The 21,476-nt window shown below is 39.4% G+C and overlaps 2 protein-coding genes and 1 long non-coding RNA gene across 15 annotated transcripts in view; 1 reads left to right on the top strand and 2 right to left on the bottom strand.

Moving 5' to 3' along the window:
* The window catches only part of LOC143908712 (dorsal-ventral patterning tolloid-like protein 1), a 297,226-nt gene that overhangs the window by 216,200 nt on the left and 59,550 nt on the right, over positions 1–21,476 (top strand). For 9 of the 13 annotated variants that reach the window (XR_013260224.1, XR_013260223.1, XR_013260222.1 and 6 more), the window contains 2 exons: positions 3–132; positions 208–395. Coding sequence is in view for 5 of the 13 variants with exons in the window: in XM_077426472.1 (XP_077282598.1) it covers positions 3–132; positions 208–395 (318 nt within the window). In the remaining 8 variants the exon portion in view is untranslated. Of the gene's footprint in view, positions 1–2; positions 133–207; positions 396–14,307; positions 14,456–16,001; positions 20,263–21,476 lie in introns of those variants that run through there. The other 4 variants (XM_077426474.1, XM_077426471.1, XM_077426473.1 and 1 more) reach the window with 4 other exon arrangements.
* Positions 5,135–21,476, bottom strand: part of LOC143908721 (uncharacterized) — a 60,650-nt gene continuing 44,308 nt past the window's right edge. Inside the window, exons 2-3 of the long non-coding RNA XR_013260226.1 lie at positions 5,963–6,062; positions 5,135–5,660 (exon numbers count right to left, since the gene is read on the bottom strand). This is a non-coding gene — a long non-coding RNA (uncharacterized LOC143908721). The remainder of the gene's footprint in view (positions 5,661–5,962; positions 6,063–21,476) is intronic.
* LOC143908719 (uncharacterized) lies at positions 18,722–19,171 on the bottom strand. Its single transcript, XM_077426484.1, has 2 exons — positions 19,040–19,171; positions 18,722–18,958 (listed from the first exon to the last, which is right to left on the bottom strand). The coding sequence occupies exons 1-2, from the start codon at positions 19,166–19,168 to the stop codon at positions 18,722–18,724; spliced, it is 366 nt and encodes a 121-aa protein (XP_077282610.1). The 5' UTR covers positions 19,169–19,171.

Below are 21,476 nucleotides of genomic sequence, written 5' to 3'. Positions count from 1 at the left end.
AGAACGAGGTTGTCCCGCAGCTGTGTTACGCATGTGGGACTCGTTAAAGTCTGCTCCACGCGAACTTTGTGGCGTTAAAAATCCTGAGGATAAATGGAGTTATCTTTCGGATGATAATAATATGCGACTCAGGTTTGTATACGCCTTATATGAGCAATGAGGCTTTCAGACAGGCGCTCTTAATATATTTTTGCATTATATTCACAGTTTTATATCAGCTGATAAAGCGGTAGGACAAAACGGTTTTCGAGCAGTGTGGACCGAAGTGAACACAAACACAGACTGCGAGAATAATCAGTTTCAATGCAAAAGTATAAAATACTGCATCAATGAGTCGCTGCGGTGCAATAACATTGATAATTGCGGGCCAGACGATTCGTCGGACGAGGAGAACTGTAAGTTTCGTTAACGTTAGAATGCAACGTGTATTAACAGGAGCAAGCATTTCGAAAAGCAATGTGATTCGGTGTTTTACTATGCTTCTATTACGACTTATATTCTCTCTCTCTCTTTCTTCCTCTCTCTCTTTTCTCTCTCTATACGTGAACTATATTCTACTCCATTATTCAGTGTAATCTCGTATGGATTGTTCAATAGATATATTCTACAAACATTTTCAGCTGTATTGTTTCTGTGTGTACCGTAATACCTTTTCAAAACAATCCTTTAACAATATCGATAATTTTTTATTTATCTCTACCACGATGCAGATTAATAGCATCAAAACTCGTTTACAATCAGCATGAATAACAAAGTACTTAATTTATATTAATCAAGTAAAATAACGTACGTTTTCAATTATTTAAATGTAATTATTGTTATACCTTTCTTTAATCACATTTCAGAATAAATAATATTTGATAGCTTAATATAAAATGAATATAAATTATGCAATATTAAAATAAATAATCATATCAATAATAAAATCTATCAAAAATATACAATATATAGCGATGAGAGTATTTTTAAATATTATAGAATATATTTTGAATTATGTAAATTAATAGAACTATAAAATCTGTATTTCGTATTTTACACGGATATATCCACATATTTGTAAAGACAGAATAATGTTGGAAATTACATCGATAAATGCAGCACGAAGTCATTTATTCTTACGCCATTCATTTCACCAGGAAATATTACATACTCGGAAAAAAATACCTCTTATTTGTTCATATTAGTTCATATTAGTAGATATATAATTATATATGGTCATATAAGAAATGGAAATATAATCTTAAACAATATGTTACGTCCAACCCCAAGATTAGGATAAGAAAAAAGTGAAGGAAAGGCTAACTAGAGGGGTAGGGGTAAGGAAGGACGTAAGCAGATACTTTACTCTGTTGCTCGTAGGTACACGCACTGAGGCGCGTTGCGCGAGCCGAACGCACTTTTAATGGCTCAGGATTGGTCAACGTCCGTAAGAACGTTAGGACACCTTCCGTGAGCGGTGCGATCGTCGGCCCTGTTTTGAGTCAAGAAATTTAATCTCTTTAACTCAGGATCGGACCTTGCAATTTCGAAAGCGCAATGAGTTGTTACGTCTTGTGGACTTCGTGATTTTCTTCTTTCATAAAAACCTTTCGTAAGATGTTTTTTTACAGAATTATTTTTGGGATAACCGAATAATATTTGTTGATCGGAGGGCAGGTTACTAATAATAGTGAATCACCATTTTTCCTGACATCAAAATCAAACAAATAAGTACATTAATTGTGAAACCTGCGCCGCCGGTCAATAGTAACGTCAAGCCGTCATATGACTCCCAGAAAAAATTCGTGAAAAACACTTCACGTTAGACAATAATAACAGATTAACATTCGAAATCTAGTGTCTCGATCCGTGAGAAAAACGTGTTTTTTGATCGATGACTAATGAAAGTCATCATCGGAGTGTTGTGCCCGTAGCCGTGAAAAAGAGACTTTGTCGGGATGTAGGCGCCCAAAGGATTAGGATCCACGCACTAATAAACGACACTCCGTACTTTACAGTAAAAGAGGATGTATTTGCTCTCACTTTATTACAAGAGGTTTAAATAGTAACTTAAGTTAATTCGCGTTAAGTAGGATGCGCGGTTACTCTCAGAAGCGATCTGTCTGATCCTGTCGCTATTGACATATATATCATTTCATTAAGGGGATCCTGCAGCCGTATGATTTACCGACATTATCGTTTTTCGATGGATCTTTCAATTGGCTTTATAGAATTGCAAAAAATCTTTTACAGAGTTAAAGTCCGCACAAAAATCTAGGGTAACAAACGTGATTTTAAATCAAAAACACCAAAAAATTAAATATATTACTTATTTGGGCACATACAGCTGTCACCTGACGACAATATTTGCTTAAAACAAAAATTCTGCAGTTTATACATACATAATGTTTATCATCTGCCCTTGGGAAAACATGTAGGAATAATATCGTGCAAGTAGAAGTAAGATTCAATGCGTACAAAAAAAGATCCATCGAAAAATTATTTTAGTAATGCAAATACGGATGCAGAATGACAAGAAGAGTAGCAACCGTAGTTGCCGGATTTTGCGAGAGATGGCGAGCAAAACAAGGACATATGTCATTTTGTTAAACAAAGACAGATATAAAGAAAACAAAATTAGAAAGGTTGACATTATCGACATCGAGGAAGTTCGCCTGTCACTGCAGGATCCCCTTATAAGGGGATGCTGGAGTCGCAGACGAACTCGATCAGCGTCGATAAAGAAGTGCTTACCGATTCTTACACATACATACAGAGCGCAGGCAAACTCGATCAGCGTCGATAAAAAAGTGCTCACCGATTCTTACACATACATACAGAGCGCGAGACGCGTAACATGTGAATATGAAATTTTCTAACACATTTTTCTCTTATTATACTAAAGCTCGCAGCTCATTTTTGCAAGCACAGAATTCTTCTTTATTGTATTTCCGAAGGTGATGTCGTATGCTTATTTTATACGTAAAAAGTCTAAATTTTTATGTGCAGCAAATGTTGTCACGTCATATTTATAATTTTTTTATTTTTTTTTCGTTTTTGATGTAAAATCAACGCTAGCACCCTCCGTTTTTATGTGTACTTTAATTCTGTAAAAAAATTTTCTAATTCCGTAAAACCAATTTAAAGTTTAGCCTGCTAAAAAAAATGTCGGTAATTCTTGCCACTCCAGCATCTCCTTAAGGGGTTATATCCACTTAAGAGGCCAAAAAAAGCAATTTTTTAAGAATTTATCCTGGAAAGGCATTTAAATTTATAAACACAAAATTTTACACACTTATTGTAGTCACTTTTAAGTATAATTTCAAATTTTTTTGTTTAAAAATAATGATGTTTACGGCCGCTATAGCCGACGTCCGGGAGCTTCTCTAAAAAACGTGTCTTGCGGTGACCACTCTATCTCTCTGGACTGAATCATCTTAAATAGAAAAACCAAAAAGATTTTGTTAATATAATATATTATCTAGTATTTAATTAAAGGAATAAGCAAAATATTAATTTTAACAAAAATGGCGGCTTTTTAAACAAAAAGTTTCGATTTTCGCTCTAAATTTTGGCCTTAAATTGCTTATAAAATGGAAAATATTTATCGACGAGTAAAATCCTTCGATCAATTACTAAAAAATATATTTATAAAGCTTGTGTAAAAATTTTAGCCCAATCGGTTCAGCCGTTTCCGAGAAATCGTGGTCACCGATTTTGAAAACACAGTTTTGAGATAAACGCGTTTAAAGTTTCAAGAGTACTTTATACGTAGTAAAAAAATTTTACAAATGTGCGTGTAACTTCGAGAATATTTGTCGGATCGACTTGAAATTTTCAGAGTATATACTTTAATATATGTACATTACGAAAATGCAATAAAAAAAAAATAAGGCGGAAGGAGTGCGGTGACCCTGATCGGAGCACGTACTCTGCTCCGTATCTGTTCCGCGCGACTCCGCCGCTGTCTCAGCATTCTGAGAACAGAACTGTGACTCGCTTTCTTCTCGTCACATTTTTTTTTAATAATTTAATAATTTAATTGTCTCATCTTATATTAATATCTTTATTTTCTACTTTGATCACGTATTGATTATTAAACGTGTTCTTATTCCCAAAAGCTGGTCGGGCTACGACAGGAGAAACAAATTAATCACCAAAAGGTTGAGACTTATTACTTGATAACCCATCCTTAAAAAATCATATATAAACCGCGATAGCGGGCCACCATATGCATTCCGAAATTATAGACAGTCTAGTCCGCGCAGAACGGCATTCATAATACAGTAGGGTAAATATGAGGATTTTAGGCCGAGTGCTCCGAAGGGGGAGAGGAGCAGGAAGAGTCCGTGGCGGGGGAGTGAGGGGGGGGGGTACCGCGTACGATTCGCGCAGAGGGGTCCGCGGGAAAGGGGGGTACGGTCAGCGTTTTCGGGTGCCGCGGGAAGAAAAGGAACCGCGTTCGCGTTTTTGGGTGCCGCGGGTGGAGGGGTCCGCGTGCAACGGCCGCGTCTGTCCGCGTTGAAGGGGGGTCCGCATGACGTCACAAGGCGCATGACGGCTCGCGTTCTCTCTCCCTCGCGCGCGGTCTCTCTTGCTCTCATCCCCCGTTCGCGTTATTTTTCCCTCGCGGATGTTCTCTCTTTCTCACTCGCGTTTTCTCTCCCACCCGCATTTTCTCTCTCCTTCCCACTCGCGCGTTCTCGTTCTCTTTCGCTCGCAGTTGCATTCATACCAGATCTTCGCATTATTTCGCTCTCTCTCGCTCACACCAATGTTCACATTCTCTTAGGCTTACCCTTCCTACCCACCTTCTTACCTGTGTGTCATCCGTTCACGTCTTTTCTCACACTCGCCTATTTCTCTCGGGTGTCCTCTTCGCGTTCGCCTTCTCCATCATTTGCATCTCTATTCGCGTTCTCGCTCACGATTGCGTATCTTTTTTTCATTAACGCGATATACTTAATTTTTAATATTTTAAGAATTTTCAATATTTTAATTATTTTATTACAATAACTACTTAATTTTAATGTTAAAAAGTTTTTCTTAATATTTTAATAACTTTAAAAAATTTAATTTAACACTTAATTATTATTATTTAAATTATTATAATAAAATATTGTACTTATTAAATAATATTAATACTAGTGTGAAGGGGAAGCGGGGAAAATAAATAATAAATAGTTATATATGAAATTACACATAAAAAATAATTCCAATCTTAAAAATGGCATGTTAACTGAGTGAATTTCGAATTTGTATCGAAGAATTGAGGCTCATTTTCCGCGATCCTGATTGGTTATTGTCTCGAATTTTGCATCGCGGCGTGTTTCACTCGTGTCGCTTCTGTTTGTAATGAAAAAGCCAAATAGTGCGCGCATAGCGCGCGCTTGTAGTGTTCTAGTATTTTTAAAATTGTGACAACAAACAAAACATTTTTGTTGAAATTAACCGGTGATGAGACATAGGATTTTATTTCAAAATCACCAGATTTTTTCTTCTTCCTCAAAATCCTGCTCCATATCGAATAGTCGACGTAAGGCGAAGATATCTACGTCACTGGAATTTTCCCATATTTCATTATTCAGCTCCTGGTCTATAGTCCGGAACCAGCGGACCCAACGTTGGTGCTCAAAATTTAGAAACCGGCGGATCTGTATTTCATTACGATATATATAGCGCTGAAAACAGATTATACAAAAATTAAAAAAAAATGTTAAACAGCTAAATAATTAAAACGGCCAAATTTCGAGCAAACAAAAAATGTTGATTAACAACTTCAATAAAAATATACAATTATGTTAACGTTTCAAGCCTTACTTGGTTTTCTTCAGAACCATAAATAACGATAAATAACATTATTTTTAACATTTTTTATTTGCTCAAAATTTGGCCGTTTTGATTATTTAGCTGTTTTGCTTAATCGAGCGAGATCATATTGTTGTTTAAAAAATGTTAAATTTATGAAAATATTCATACATACCTGATCGTGAGGGATCCAAACCTTCACCATATTCTTAATTCGTACCTTGTGCACGGGTACGTTGTCCACCCATATCCACCCCACTCGGCATGTTATGTTACTGAAATATTGAAATATTCGAAAATGATGCAAAAATATTTCGTTAACATTTCATTTATAACTATGGATCTGAAATATTTCAGAAATGTACTGCATGTTTTTTATAATATTGCATTAACAATATTTCTGAAATCTTTCAGAAAGTTGTTTACAATATATATTTGTAAGTTTCTGTAATATTAAAAAAAAAATGTAACAGATGCAATATTTCAGAAATATTTCTGAAAGATTATAAAAGTAATATTACGTTTGCATTGCACGAATAATATTTTTGTAACATATCAAACGCAATATTGCATTTAAAATATTTCTAAAAAATTTCTGAAAGATTGCGTAGGTAATGAAAATTTGAATTGCAGGTAGTGAATTTCTACAATATTGCACAAGAAATATTGCAGATTCAATGATTTAGAAATATTTCTGATACATAATAAAACTATTATTACGTTTACATTGCACGCGTTTTATTTTTGAATGTTTCACATACACCAACATTGCATTTGTAATATTTCCAAAAAGTTGCTGACAGACTTTAGAACTTATAAAAAATTAAATTTATTATTATATAATTATGGCATTTTATTACATTTTTTTCACTTTTATTAAAAATTTTCTGATATTCCAAATTTTGTCATATCCCTAACAGCACGATATATTGCAGCAATGTTGTGGCACTACATTTCCAATATTTACTTGGCATAAAAAAAATTATTTTTTTTCGAAATTTTATTACTATTTTATAACTAAATTTGTTGCTTAAGATGCAGTCTATGATTATAAATATTTCTTGGTATTTGAAAAACAATTTGGTGGGATTCGAACTCGGGACCTCGGGACCTCTGGATCGTGAGTTAACTGCCTTACGTGGTAGACTACTTCTTAATTTCATGTAAGTGTTATATATAGTCTACATATGTCACAACCAGCGCAAATATATAATTTTTGAAAAATCATCTTAAGAAACAAATTCAGTTTAAAAAGAGTATATGCTGCACAAATTTTTAATATTGACATTATATCTATTATATGTACATAGAAGCAGTACGTAAATGCATTCTACTAAATTGGTACATATAATATATAATATACGTACGTATATATATATATATGTGTCTTTTATGTATAAAAGTACTTTATTTGCCCCTAAGGAGCCTTAAAGGGCGTTTTTAAGGAACGTACCCAAACCTTTACAACCTCCTACTTTTCTTCCTTTTCTCACAAACCATTGGCGTTTTTCAGGAACGTACCCAAACATTTGCAATTGCTCGCGCTTCCTATCCTTGCCTGTCCTCTCTCTTTCGCTCTCCCGCTCTCTCGCTCGCTCTCCTGCTCCTCAATCGCTTCTCGCTTAATCACTCTTATATTTATATCTTATATCTAACTTAATTCTAACTTATTTTCTAAAGTTGGACTTCCGTTTCCTTTGCTTCCTTCCTTTCATATTTTTCTCTCATACGTCTCAATCACACTGCTCTCTCATCCTCACTTCCCTTCTCCTCCCTCCCTCTTGTCGCATTTCTTCTATCGTTTTCATCTATTCTTCTCCCTTTCTCCCCTCTCCTAGTAAATTCTCCACCACATCCTGCTACCTCTCTCCATCCCATTTCTCCCATCTCGTACATTCCTCCCATATGTGTTCCCAAGATAACTCCTCCCTCTTACATATCCTACACCTTCTATTCTCCTCTTTTTCCCAATGCAGTCCTTCCCTAATTTCATTACCGAGTCTGAACCTCGCGACCCTACTCCACCTTTCTTCCTCCCAGTTTTTCTCTAAGTATCCTGGAATCCCATCCTTCCTTATAATTTTATACCACCGGTTGTATTTTGAGTCTACGATCTTTTCCATCCTTTCTTGTTTTTGCTTCGCCTTCTCTCTGCTCTCCAGATTTTCAACTTCTAACTTTTCCTCCTCTTCAACTCTCACCCCCAGCTCTGCCAGATAACTTTTTCTTTTTTGTGCTCCCACTTTCCTATTATCTTCCCCTTTTTCCATCTCTCTTTCATTTCCTCTAGGCATTTCCTCGCTATTCCCCCTCCGTTACCTTCCTCTAATTTTTTTCGAACTTTCAAGCTCTCTTGCTTGCTCTGCTTCTCATCTTCTCTCTCTCCACTTCATCTCTCACCATATATCCGGGTGTCCTCCAGTTTAGCCCAAATATCCATCTGATATATGTATACTTTTTACCTCCACCCTTTTCTTTCACCCCCACACTTCTGCCCCATATCCCATCACTGTCCATATCAGAGTATCATACAACCAGATCCTTCTTCTCCAGTCCTTTTTCCACATTCTTTTCCCTATCCCCCACACTTCCCTCATTACTCTCGCCGCCTTCCTTCTTCTCTTTCTGATATGGGCCTCTTGTCCCCCATTTTCCTTCAGCGTATATCCAAGATATCTAAATTCCTTAACTTTTTCTAGTTTCTTTTCTTTCCATCTCCAATCATACTTTCTCTTCCTTCTTCCTCCTTTTCTGAATCTCATTATTTTTTATTTTTCTATACTCAATATTAGTCCCTTCTTGTGTCCAGGTATCCCTCTAGCCTGCTTATCATCGATCTCATGTCCTGTTCCTCTTCTGCCATCAGTGCTATATCATCCGCATACATTAACGTGTAAATCTTTTCCCCTCTCAGCTTCACACCTCCCCATCCTCCTTTCTTCATGTAATCTTCCAAGTCCGCAATCAATATGTTAAAAAGTATCGGGCTTAATGGGCACCCTTGTCTTACGCCCTTCGCTATTCAGAATGCACCTCCACACTCTCTTCCTATTCTTACCCTACTCTTTGTTTCTCTCAATTCCTCTTTAACCCTGTCTATTGAACCCTGCCTCACTCCTCTCTCTATCATCGCCCTAACTAGTACTTCCTTGTCCACTGAGTCGAAGGCCGCCTTCAAGTCTATGAAAAATACTGTCATTTTTCCTTTCTCCTTACCCAATTGTCTATTTACCAGATAATTCAGCGCGAATATCTGGTCCATTGTCCCCATCCCTTTTCTGAAACCTGCCTGGTTATCTGGAATCAAATTCTTTGTCTCAACCTCCTTTCTTAACCTTTTTGCCAGTATCGCTGTGTATATCTTGTACATTAATGACATTATTGTTATTCCTCTATAATCCTTCATTCCTCGTCCTTCTCCTTTTTTTTATTATTGGGACTATTTCTCTTTTCTTCCATTGTTCCGGCCAGCTTTCCCCCCTCCAAACCTTTTTACAAATTTCCCATATCCATTTCTCTATTTCTTCTCTTCCAAATTTCCACGCCTTGTTCGGAATCCCGTCATTTCCTATTGCCTTTCCTGCTTTTAACTTCTTTATTACGTTTCTTACCTTCTCCAACTTTATCTCCTCTTCTTTTTGTCTGTTCCCTCCCCCTTCTCCTTTCACTACCTTATTCTCCATCCCACCCATTAGCTCCATGAAGTACTCCCTCCATTCTTCCATCTTTATCTCTTCATTTATCCTCTTCCTTCTTTTTCTTACTCTGCCTATCAACTCCCATACCTTTCCTTCCGTTTTCGTTTCTCCTATTCCTCTTATCATCCTTTCCTTCTCCTCTTTCTCCTTTCTTTTACACATTTCTCTGTACTCCTTTCTCTCCTCTCTGTACCTTTCCACTTCTTTTCTTTCTTTCTTCTATTTTTTCAGCTCTTTCCTCATCTCTCTTTTCTTCTCCTTACATTCTTTGTCCCACCATCCTTTTTTATTCTTCTTATCCCTTCTCTTTCCCTCATTTTCGTTCTCCTTTATTACTTTTCTTATCTTTGAGATTTCTACTTCTATCTCCTCTTGTATTTCTCCTTTTCCTCCCACTATCGTTCCTAATCTCTCTTTAAATTGCGTTCTTCCCCCCTCGCTCCATATTCCTCTTCTTCTTACTCTTTTTTTCTCCTTTTTTCTTTGATTTTTCTCAAGTTTACCCCTCATCCATATTGTTACTGGGTGGTGATCTGAGTCCACTCTTTCTCCTACCTCCAATCTTTCCATCCTTTCTTTAACCTCCTCCTTCCCAATCACGTAGTCTATAACTGTCTCGCTTCTCCCTCCTGTGTACGTAAATTCACCTTTCTCATCTCCCTTCACGCTTCTATTTAGTATCATCCAACCTCTTTCCTCTATGAATTCCAATAGCTTTTTTCCGTTCCTATTTATTTTTTTGTCTTTTGATCTTCTCCCTCTACCTGTCACTTTTTCCTCGTCCTCCTTTTCCCAACCTCCTTCCTCCCCCGTTTTCGCATTGAAATCCCCACCTATTATAGTCCTTACTCCCTTTTCTCCTTCCTCCGTCGTATCCTTCAGGCCTTCTAGCTTTCTGTCCATATCATTATTTACATAAAATCTTATTATTCTCCATATTTCCTCTCCTAGCATTATCTTACATTTGATCTTTCCTTCCTCTTCTTCTAACTTTCTTTCTTCCTTTATCTCTTCTATTCTCTTCCGTATTCCTAACAGCATACCCCCACTCGCTCTTCCTTTCTTGTTCTTTCTGGTCGCTATCTGTACTCTCCATTTGTATTCTCTTGGGATCTTCTCTTTCATCTTTTCCCACCCTCTCTCATCTAACCATGTTTCCATCATTTCACTACATCCCATTCCTTTATCGCTTCCCAGAATTCTTTATCCCTGTTTGCTATGCCCGCCACATTCCAGAAAGCCACCTTCCAGATTTCCTCCTCCCTCCTAATTTTCCTTTTCTCTCTCTCTTTCTCTCTATTTTCGGTATCCTCCTCTCCATCCCTTCCTCCTAAGTTCTCTTCCTCATTCTCCTTTTTACCTTTTTTGTCCTTCTCATCTCCCTCTTCTATATTACCTCCATCTTCTTCCTCTCTTAGTTTTCCTCTTTTTCTTTCCACACATTTCCTTCGTTATCTCATAATATCTCTTCATCCTCCTCCTATTTCCACCATTTTCCTTCTAATTGTATTTTTCCATATCCTACCTTTACTCTCTTACCATTTCCTCTCTCCTGCCTTGCAGTGTCTTCTATATTCCATCTCATCTTTCTCTCCTTTCATGTCAGGTCATCATCTATTCCTATCCCTTTATCTCTTAGTCTTCTTCTTTCCATCATGACCTTTCTTTTTTGTTCCAGTCCCTGTAGGCCTATTATTGCCATCCTTATACCTCCCTCTCTGTTGTCTTCTATGACCTTTTTGCAACTCACTTCCGTCTCTATTCCAATCCCCATTAGAATTTCTTTCACCTCTTTTTTTATATCGTTCCTCTTTCTTTTTGTTCTTCTTATAACTATGTTTTTTCTTCTTTCTTCTCTCTCTCTCTCATCTCTAATTTCTTATCTATTTCTTTTAGTTTTTTCTCTAATCCTTTCTCTCCTACGTCTTCTTCTTTTCCTATTCCCTTCTCTTTCATTTCCGTTATCGTCTTCTCCATTTCCATTATTTTCTTCTCCATTTTCTCTCTCTCTCCCTTTCATCCATTTTTCTTCTCTCTCTTCCATGCTTCTTTTTAAATCTTCCATCTCGTGTCTTATCTCTCTCTTTTGCTCCCTCATTATCTCCAGCATTTTCTTTATCTCTTCTCTCATCTCGGTTTTTACTTCCTTTTCTATCTCCTCTACCCAGCTTCTTTCGTCTCCTGTAGTTTCCTTATCATCTATTTTCATCGGTGATTTCTGCACTTTCTTACTCCTGTTAAAGGCCCATTTTTCGAATTCCCCTCCTTCTATTTCCCCTCTCTTACTCTTTGATTCAATACTGCCTGTACTTTCTCTTCTCTCCTCTTTTTCTTTCCCCTGATCTTCCCCAATTAATTCTATCAATCTTGCCGCTTTTCCTTCATCTTCCGCCATTTTTTTTTAGCTATATCTATCTACCCTGCTCTTCTATTTCTCTATGAGTTTTCCTTCTATGTTCGAACCTGCCTATGCCCCCACGCGTGTCGCCGCGGCAGCGCGACTTCGTGACGTCCCCGTCTATACGCTCTGCCCCTCTCCTCTGTTTTATTCTATGCCTACCTATCTGACCCAAGTAATCAAGAATGAGCAGGGCGCTAAGATCACGGACCCAAAAGGCATTGCAGAAACATGGCGACAGTACTGCACCAACTTGTACAGGGACAAACATAATCAAGTGGGCCCCTCATGTGGGCCCTATGAGCAATTGGAACCTCCCATCTTGCGCTCAAAGGTAGAAAAAGCAATTGGGCAGCTGAAAAAGGGGAAGTCACCCCGGGCAGATGGCATAACCGCAGAAGTGATCAAAGCCATGGGCCAAGCGGGAATGGACACAATGCTGGAGCTATGTAACGTCATTTGGAGGACCGGAAAATGGCCTGACGACTGGCGCCACTCGACCTTCGTCCCGATCTACAAGAAGGGTTCCCCCACTGAATGCTCCAATTACAGGACAGTGGCTCTTATTCCCCACGCGAGCAAGATCCTTCTCCATGCCCTTCATAACAGACTAAAATGCTTCCTGCTTCCGGAAATAGCCGAAGAGCAGTGTGGTTTCATTCCGGGGAAGGGCACGAAGGAGCAAATTCTAAATGTTCGCCAAATAGTAGAAAAGGCCAGGGAATTCAACGTCAGAGTCTTTATATGCTTTGTCGACTACACCAAGGCGTTCGACTCGGTGAAATGGACACCCCTCTGGACCATTCTGATGAAAATGGGAGTACCGCGGCACCTGGTGGCACTTGTGCGGAGCCTCTATGAGAACAACACAGCGGCTGTTCGGGTCAACCGAACGACATCCAGCGACTTCCAAACAAAGGCGGGCACAAGGCAGGGCTGTATTCTCTCACTCATACTCTTCAACATCTACACAGAGTATATAATGCGGCAGGTGCTTGAGGATTGGAAAGGAGGAGTTTCCGTCGGGGGGGAGGAGAATCAGCAACCTAAAGTATGCCGACGACACGACGATTCTGGTTACGACCGCGCAAGAGATGGAAGCTATCATGGAGAGACTCGCGTTGATCAGCAGGGTGTATGGCCTAGAAATTAACCGAGATAAGACGAAGATCATGATCATCGACAGACAGATGAATAACCAGCCTAATGTGAAAGAAGTGGCTGAATTTGAAGTCGTTGAAAAAATGGTCTATTTGGGCTCTATGATAACTAACAAAGGAGGATGTTCAGAGGAGATCAGGAAGAGGACGGCCATGGCCAAGGCAGCCACCATAAAACTGAGTAAAATATGGAAAGATAGAATAATCACAAAAAATACCAAACTGCAACTGGTGCACTCCCTCATCTTTCCCATTGTAACCTATGCAGCCGAGACATGGACCATCAAGCAGGCGGACAGGAGGAGAATAGAGGGGTTTGAGATGTGGGTGTTCCGGCGCATCCTCCGGATCCCTTGGACTGCACACCGGACCAATATATTGGTGCTAGAAGAACTGGGGATCAGAACAAGATTTCTCAAGCGAATTAATCAGGCTTACCTCCGCTACTTTGGACACATCGCCAGACGAAGAGACACAATGGAGAAGCTTGTGGTAGAGGGAAAGATTAATGAAACGAGACCAAGAGGAAGATCACCAAACAGATGGATAGACCAGCTGCGGCCCCTGGTGGGGAGTTCGATTCACGGGGCGACTCACTTGGCGCTGGATCGGGGGGCTTGGAGCAATCAAGTTAAAATTGTGATCACTGTGGCGTCACCATAAAGCGCCGCCACGCCCTGTCAAGGGCAAAGGATTGAAGAGGAGGACCTATCTGACCGTTGTTCTACCGTCACTTTTCCTTCTCCGTATCTAACCCTATTTTTTCCCTTTGACCTGCGCCCACTCACACACTCTATCTCACTTCTCTGCTTCTCTCTCTCTCACCCACTCACTGCCCTCTCACACACCCTCTCACACTCTTCTTTCTCTGATTTTCTTCCAGTCACTCACACACGTGTCACTCACGAAAGCGCCGGAAACGGAAGTCTATATATGTCTTTTAATATGTTGCAATGCCACCTTGCAGCAATATTACTGCAAAATTGCCACAATATTGTATTTCAATATTGCTGCAATGTTGCTGCAATTTTACGCTGCAAGTGCAATGTGGCAATATTGCTACAAGATTGCTGCAATTTTACGCTGCAAATGCAATGTGGCAATATTGCTGCAAGATTGCTGCAATATATTGTGCTGTTAGGGATGGCATTTTTAATATAAAATATAAAATATTTAATAATATTTAATATAAAATAATATTCAACGTTGACTAGCAAAAAATATTTATTCGTAGATTTGTATTGTTAATATTGTTATGCGATAGCTTTATGCTCACCAAAATAAGCAAGCATAAGAAAGAAAGAAGCGTCAGAGTCAGAGGATCACCACTACCCTGTTCGATCATCAATGTCAAGCAACAAGGCGCCGGTATACTACTTGGATGAGTGACCGGCTGAGAGAGCGGATTTCTTTGGACAAACGCGCGGCGGCTATACGCACATGGCTTAATACTTTGTATTGTATTGTATTTATTTCATATCCCTGTAGGGTTCTCTCGAAAGGCGTTTTTTAAAGGAACGTTCCCAAACCTTTTACGAAGTACATAATTCTTCCCCTCGCGTCCTGGCCATGTAGCGACTTTTCACATACTAGCACCCCCTACCCTCTCAAAACCCACCAGGCTTTTCTTCTCATCCATTCTCTCCCCCTCTCTCTCCCTCATTTTCTTCGCCTCTCTCGTCTGTGTCTTTCCTCCTTCTCTCCGCCTTTTTTTCTCTCTCCTCCAAACTGCTCTCTCCTTTTGTTTTCATCTTCTTTTCGCGTCTGGTCCACCACAGGAGTCCGCCTTGGCGTCCCCGCTTTTCTTTCTGTAACACACCAGACTACCCTACCTCCCTCTCCTCCTCTTCTCCTCCTCCCTTACCCCTCCTCTTATTTCCCATCCTCGTCGTCCCACAAAATTTTCCTTCCCCTGCTCTCCCCTCTGCAGCTTATCCTGTTTAGCTTCTTTAACAGCTCCTCCGACCGCTCCATCCTTTTTCACGCCCTTCTTCCGCTTTCTTACAACGTCTCCGCGTCCTCTCCCCCTGCTCACTCTTTTTCTTTTTCCTTGCTTCCTACCTCCTTGCCTTAGCCTTTAGCCGCCGGGCGGCGGCCGAACATGTGCCTCCTTCTCCTTCCCCTCTCTATCTGTAACACAGTCACTTTTCAGCACTCACCGCCCGACCTTCTACTCTAGCCCTTCCAGTCTCTGCCGTGCTCACTCCACTCCTCCTTCTCTTCCTTCCCTCCTACTTACAGTCCCTCTTTCTTTTGCCTCTCTTCACTTTCTTTGCTACTTGCTTTCTGCCGCTCTCCGTAAACTCGTACGCACTCGTTCGCCTTGCTCATACAAAAGAATGCGTCGCGCGATATAAACCGCTTCTCACGCCACACTTGGTTCCCTCTACCGGCCCGCTCTATTGATTCTCCTATCGACTCTGCGGATCCTCCCCTCTCCTCCTTATCGACTCGCTCAATCCTCGATTGAACTGAGCCGTCGATGTCTCGGCTCTCCTTCTTATATTGAAACATTGCCGAAATGATGTAGAAACGGTCGTGAAATTTTTCTGAAATACTGATGAAAAATGTAATATTTTAAATGGAATTTTGCAGAAATGTTTCTGAAATATTACTTGCCGAGTGGGACTGTAACAATAAAAGAATAGTTAATTTAAAAATAAAAAAGTAGTGTTTGTGTTCCGCCAATAATGTTTAACTAAAAAGAATATATTTATCTCGACAACAATTGGCAAAAAATACATAAAAGTTTCACAACGTTTCAACCCAGGATTCGGGTCCTTATCAAGTGATCTACGAAATATAGCATGAGGTCAATGTGGGACATTCTCGGTGTATTTTGAAATTTATTTTGTTCTTTAAAATTTTTGCACTGAAGAAGGAATCAATTTTTGTTACATTTTTTAAATTCTAACTATTGACGAGAGATGTTATTTGACTTTATGTTATATTTCGTAGATCACTTGCGATGGCCCTTGCGGGTGTTGACGCAATGTGATTTCTGCCCAGTGCTCTGAATGTCAACGTGAAGAAAATTAAGCAAGCGCGGGTGAACGGTCCACCCTGTGCCCTTTACCCATAAAACTGCTGGGCTGCTGCCCGATCTTTGGACGTGCGCTGGGTAACAGATGTAGCCAGTAGTACTGAACAGGGTAGCGTTTCGCGAGGCGAGCGTGGCGTGCTCGTGCGTGGGAGGTGCCCAATACGAGCGGGGTATATGGCCCACCATGTTCCGTATATCCCTAAGACGCTTCGACTGCTGCCGAACCCGGATCCACGGGCAACCGATGAGCGACGCGTTAACAGTACGGGGTGACTTGTGCGTTACGTGGTAGCTGGTGACACGGCAACAGCGACGGCGAGTTAAGTTACTATATACAGAAGTAAAGCTCGCGTAAACGTAGTAATAGTTCGACAACTTTTACAAGACAGCATATACGTATGTGTGCAATTTTGGATATACTTTCCTTTTTTTAAAGATTTCCTCGACATCAGCTCTCTGTGGTTAATACTTTATATATTTTACTTACTACGTTTACGCGAGCGTTACTTCTGTAGTAAACTTACGATAATTCCTTCGCGTAAACGGAACTTTGTTTCGCGTAAACGAGATTTTGTAGTAACTTCCGATAATTTACTCCGCGTAAACGAGTGAATTATCGTAAGTTACTACAGAAGTAACGCTCGCGTAAACGTAGTAACTGTCACGACACGGCGACGGTCACGATTGTCAGTACTGTTACACATTATCAATTTCTTGGTTATTAATGTTATTATATAGGGGAGATCGGGGCTAAACAGTTTGTTTTTTTTGGGGTGCCGATTTTTAATAACAAAATAAATAATTTTAGTTAAATGCGGTATACCACTGTAAAGAGTGAACCTTTAGCTACAAAATTTATTTGGGAAATTTTTATCTACGTCGTTTTGTTTAACCGCTATAGAGCAAAAACGACAAAGGTGGAAAAATTGAAATCTCAAAAATGCCGGGGTTAAAGCATCCCCCTCCTCCCGGGGCTAATCAGTCACACTGCATTTTCAATATATATACGTATGTACATCTAATCCTGAAAAATAATAGGATACATTTTAATAATTGTTTTTTAAAAGAAAAATATAAAAATTTATTTAAAATTTTTATGCAAAACATTATTGTTTTATCTATTCCATAAAAAAAATTAGGCACGTAAAGACAGATCCTGACAAGCGCACGCATGTATTGTGTGCCCTACGCTCGCACGCGATGCACTGTTTCCTACAAGCTCTTGTCAACTTCTCTAAGCACACGCAGCACGTATTATCTAAGTTTTCGTCAGAATCCGACCGCTGCTGCTTTCTTGATTTCGATTTACTGCTCGTCGAAGGCTGCGGTTCTGTTTGTGTGGCATTTTTTTTGGGCCGGCTTCTCTTTCTCGGCGCAGTGGCAGGTGTAGATTTTGACGTCTTTCTCGTAGCAGGTTTTTTTTCGCATGGACTCCGCCTGCTCAGCCGCCAATTCCATCATTTTAGGCGAGTCAGTAAAAATGGCGCTCTTTCTTTGTTTTTGTCCTTTACGAGTCTGTTGTCTCGGAGCGGCTTTAGGAAATGCTCGAATACTTTGAAGCGTCTCGCTCAAGTTTTGTGTATCACCAGGACGAGACATGGAAGAAGCCGAGGGATCAAATTCGTTTTGATCGGCTGTATCGGGTTCGACTGTCTCCAAATTGGTTGTGTACGAGTCGGCTGTGTCCGGGTCAGCTGTATTCGGGTCTGCTGTGTCCGGGTCGGGTGCGTTGAGGTTGACTTCTTCGAGATGAGCGGAAGTAGAAGGCATCTCCCTATCCGTAACACTGCTCGGCAAAAAATCGTATTCCTGGAAAATGTCCGGGTTGAGTGGAGAAATTCCAGTGCATTAAAACCCGGACACAATATTTTGATACGTTATGGCAAGTGGCAGTGATTTAGCCACGATTCCGGAGATATTGTATATCGTCATTGATCTACCAGGATGCGACGACATCCAGCTATCACACTGTGTGCGTACACTTTTTTTTAACGGGCCAAAGACGGTGCGATTCAACGGTTGCATTTTGTGCGAGCAATGCGGCGGTAATGATAGGAGAATGATTCCATTCGCTTTACAAAATTCGAGACCAGCGATGGACAAATGTAATTCGTGATTGTCGAGTATTAGTAAAATTGGGGCGTCGACGGAAGCACGCACATGGGACTGGAAGAAATGTAGAAACTGGACAAAATGGTCCGCATTCATCCAGCCACTTGAATTTGCTACACCTGTGCAGCCTGGTGGTCCGTCGTTAAAGAAATGTTCCTTGAAATTTTTACGAGGAAAAATAAAAAATGGAGGTAAAGAATGCCCGGTTGCTGACACCGCCATCGCCAAAGTTACGAGAGTTCCTCTTTCCGCAGAAGTCACTCGCCCGACTTGTTTCACTCTTCGACGTCCGATGATTCTATTCGGTGTCTGAACGGTTGTATAATTCCCGTCTCATTCATATTCCATATGCAGTGAGGCTGGAAATGATGAAAAACGTTATTTTCGACCAAAACTAGCAACATTTATTCATCAGTTAACACACCTGAAAATGATGTTTATCCATCACAGATCTTAGCAGCGCAAAGAACATTTGTTTCTACATTTGTTTCTACATTTGTTCGATTGAAACTAGTGGCACGTGCTAAACTTGTCGCTTCTGGTTTGCGTATGGAAACATTGGATGTCGTTTGAGAAAGCTGTTTAGCCAATCTTCACCAGCCATGCGAGCGGCTTCCCACGATGCCGGTACCATCAGATTTAATTTTTTGGCTAAATCAAAGGCTAAACCACGGGTTTCCTTCGCAGATAGCCCAAAGTACATATCGTTGCAATATACTAAGTATTCCACCAAAATCTTTTCAGTTTCAGAGTCCATAACCTACATTTGAAATTAAGACGTTGCATGAATATAAACTTCAGAGTGCATGCTTTTAAAAATTAATAATCGTTAAGTACTCACCGAGAAGTGTCCTTTATGTAGTACGACCACGTCATCCAAGTTTTCTATCTCATCGTTGTTCTTCTTCAACCAGTTGTTCAACGTGGTTCTCCGGACATCGAATTGTTTTGCAGCTTCGTAAGTGTTCATTTTATCATTATTTTATCTTTCTTCACCGCAAGAACTGCCTTTTTGAGTTGCTCCTTGTCGACGGGAGTCGTTTTGCAACGATACGTGCGTACCATTTCCCTCCTACACAAACTGACGCGCGTGCAAGGGAAGACAGAATTACGCTCGAGGGAAACTTAACCTGAAATCGCCGTGAGCTGAAGTCGTGCGACTGGCGCGCCACAGTGACGAAATTAGCCCGATTAGCCCCGGGTGCTTGTAGACTGATTAGCCCCAAACACAAGTTTCAGGTTTGATCGCCCATAAAATATTAGACATCAACAATAATGAAAAAATTACACTGGATTCGTGTTTAGCATGCATTACTCTTTATAATCACTTACTTTGAGATTTGATGATACAATAATATTCAAGATATTACAAAATTTCTACGCGCATAAAATTTCACTTTTACCTTCCGAAAACACGTTTGCCCTCGTGAAAATCATAACACGGCAGGTAACCGGCCGAAACTCCGTTAGTCACATGGGTACCATAAGCAGCGTTTACAATGTTAATAGCGAGTTCGCACAATATACAGGTTCCGAGATATTTGATTAAACTTATTTACCCCGTAGACTTTTTAGCCCCGGTCTCCCCTACTATGTTTACACGGGGGCGTTTTACTTCCGTAGTAACTTATAGGATAATTCCTCCACGTAAACGGAGGTTCTGTAGTAACTAATAATTCATCTTGCGTAAACGAGTAAATTATCGTAAGTTACTACAGAAGTAACGCTCGCGTAAACATACAGTTTGACAACTTTTACAAGGTAGCATATACGTACGTGTTTGTACGATTTTGTATAGATACACCTTTCTTCTTAAAGATCTTTCGGCATCAGCTCTCTACGGTCAATACTTATGTATATTTCACTATCTGTCACGACGCGGCAACGGTCACGACAATTACACACTTACACTTATCCTTTTCTAGGTTGTAAAAAACTGTCACGTACTGCGACAGTGCACGAGTGCACTCTCGTGTCAAAAATGGGAAAGTGACACACCAGCCGCCATTTTTGTCCGACGTGGACGTTTCTTAAATAAAAATGTTCCACATTTGGACTTTGTATCGCAATATCTTCGCTCGTAGGGCACGTAACGGAAAAATAAAGACTCTTATTTATAAATCAAACCCCAAGCTATCGATCAACCCTACTTAGAAATTGATCCGTTCACTCGTTATTGAGATCTCAAAATCTCGGGTACTCGCAACTCGTGCGTTCGCGTAAATGAGTCTCGGTGCGTCTCGCTTTGCGCGTACTTGGCGCGAGACACTACCGTGTCTCTTGATAATGATTTACCTGCTTTTCTATTTTGTAATGATACTCTGTTTAATTCTTTTAATTTTTTCTTTTCATAACAAATGTGTTAATTCTTTTCTTTTTATAATAAATGTTTAAATTTTTTTCTTTATTAATAACCCACTCGGCAGCTTATGTTGCTGAAATATTGAAATATTCGAAAATGGTGCAAAAATATTTCGTTAACATTTCATTTGTAACTATGGATCTGAAATATTTCAGAAATGTACTGCATGTTTTTTATAATATTGCATTAACAATATTTCTAAAATCTTTCAAAAAGTTGTTTACAATATTTGTAAGTTTTTGTAATATTAAAAAAAATGTAACAGATGCAATATTTCTAAAAAATTTCTGAAAAATTGACTTGGTAACAAAAAATTGAATTGCAGGCAGTAAATTTCTACAATATTGCAGAAGAAATATTGCAGATGTAATGGTTTAGAAACATTTCTGATACATGATAAAACTATTATTATGTTTACATTGTACGCGTTATATTTTTGAATTTTTTACATACAACATTGCATTTATAATATTTCCGAAAAAATTGCTGACAGCAGACTTTAGAACTATAACTAATATTACATTTTTCACATAACAAAAAATAGTTTTTGCGTCAGTAACAAAATTTTGTTTGTTAATACAAAACATTTTTCTCAGTGTAAAATGTATTTGAAATATCTCTGAAGTGTTTTTGCAATATTTCGTAGATATATTTCAGAAATATTTCAGTTATTACCGAAATATTGCCGAAATCTTTCAGCAAGATTGCATTTGAAATAATTGCGGACATTGAAACATTGCCGAAATGATGTAGAAACGGTCGTGAAATATTTCTGAAATATTGATAAAAGGTGTGTTCGCAAAATCGCTGATTAATCCCGGCGATGGAAGCGGGATGAGAAGGACGCGCGTGGAAGGTGTTAATTAATTATTCTGTAATATAAAATGTAACTCAGAACACAAGCTGAGCCGTCTTT

This window comes from Temnothorax americanus, unplaced genomic scaffold (genome assembly GCF_048541705.1).
Source record: "Temnothorax americanus isolate GAGA-0224 unplaced genomic scaffold, ASM4854170v1 Scaffold112, whole genome shotgun sequence".
Classification (NCBI taxonomy): Eukaryota; Metazoa; Arthropoda; class Insecta; order Hymenoptera; family Formicidae; genus Temnothorax; species Temnothorax americanus.
Note: the sequence above shows the minus strand (reverse complement) of the source record. Positions and strands in the feature narration are given on the sequence as shown.

What these genes read in the sequence shown, in the direction of transcription:
- LOC143908719 (XM_077426484.1), bottom strand. Translation starts at nt 19,168, where the DNA reads ATGAACACTTACGAAGCTGCAAAACAATTCGATGTCCGGAGAACCACG. An exon ending in TACATAAAGGACACTTCTCG is followed by an intron (nt 18,959 to 19,039) that starts GTGAGTACTTAA and finishes TTTCAAATGTAG; the next exon opens with GTTATGGACTCTGAAACTGA.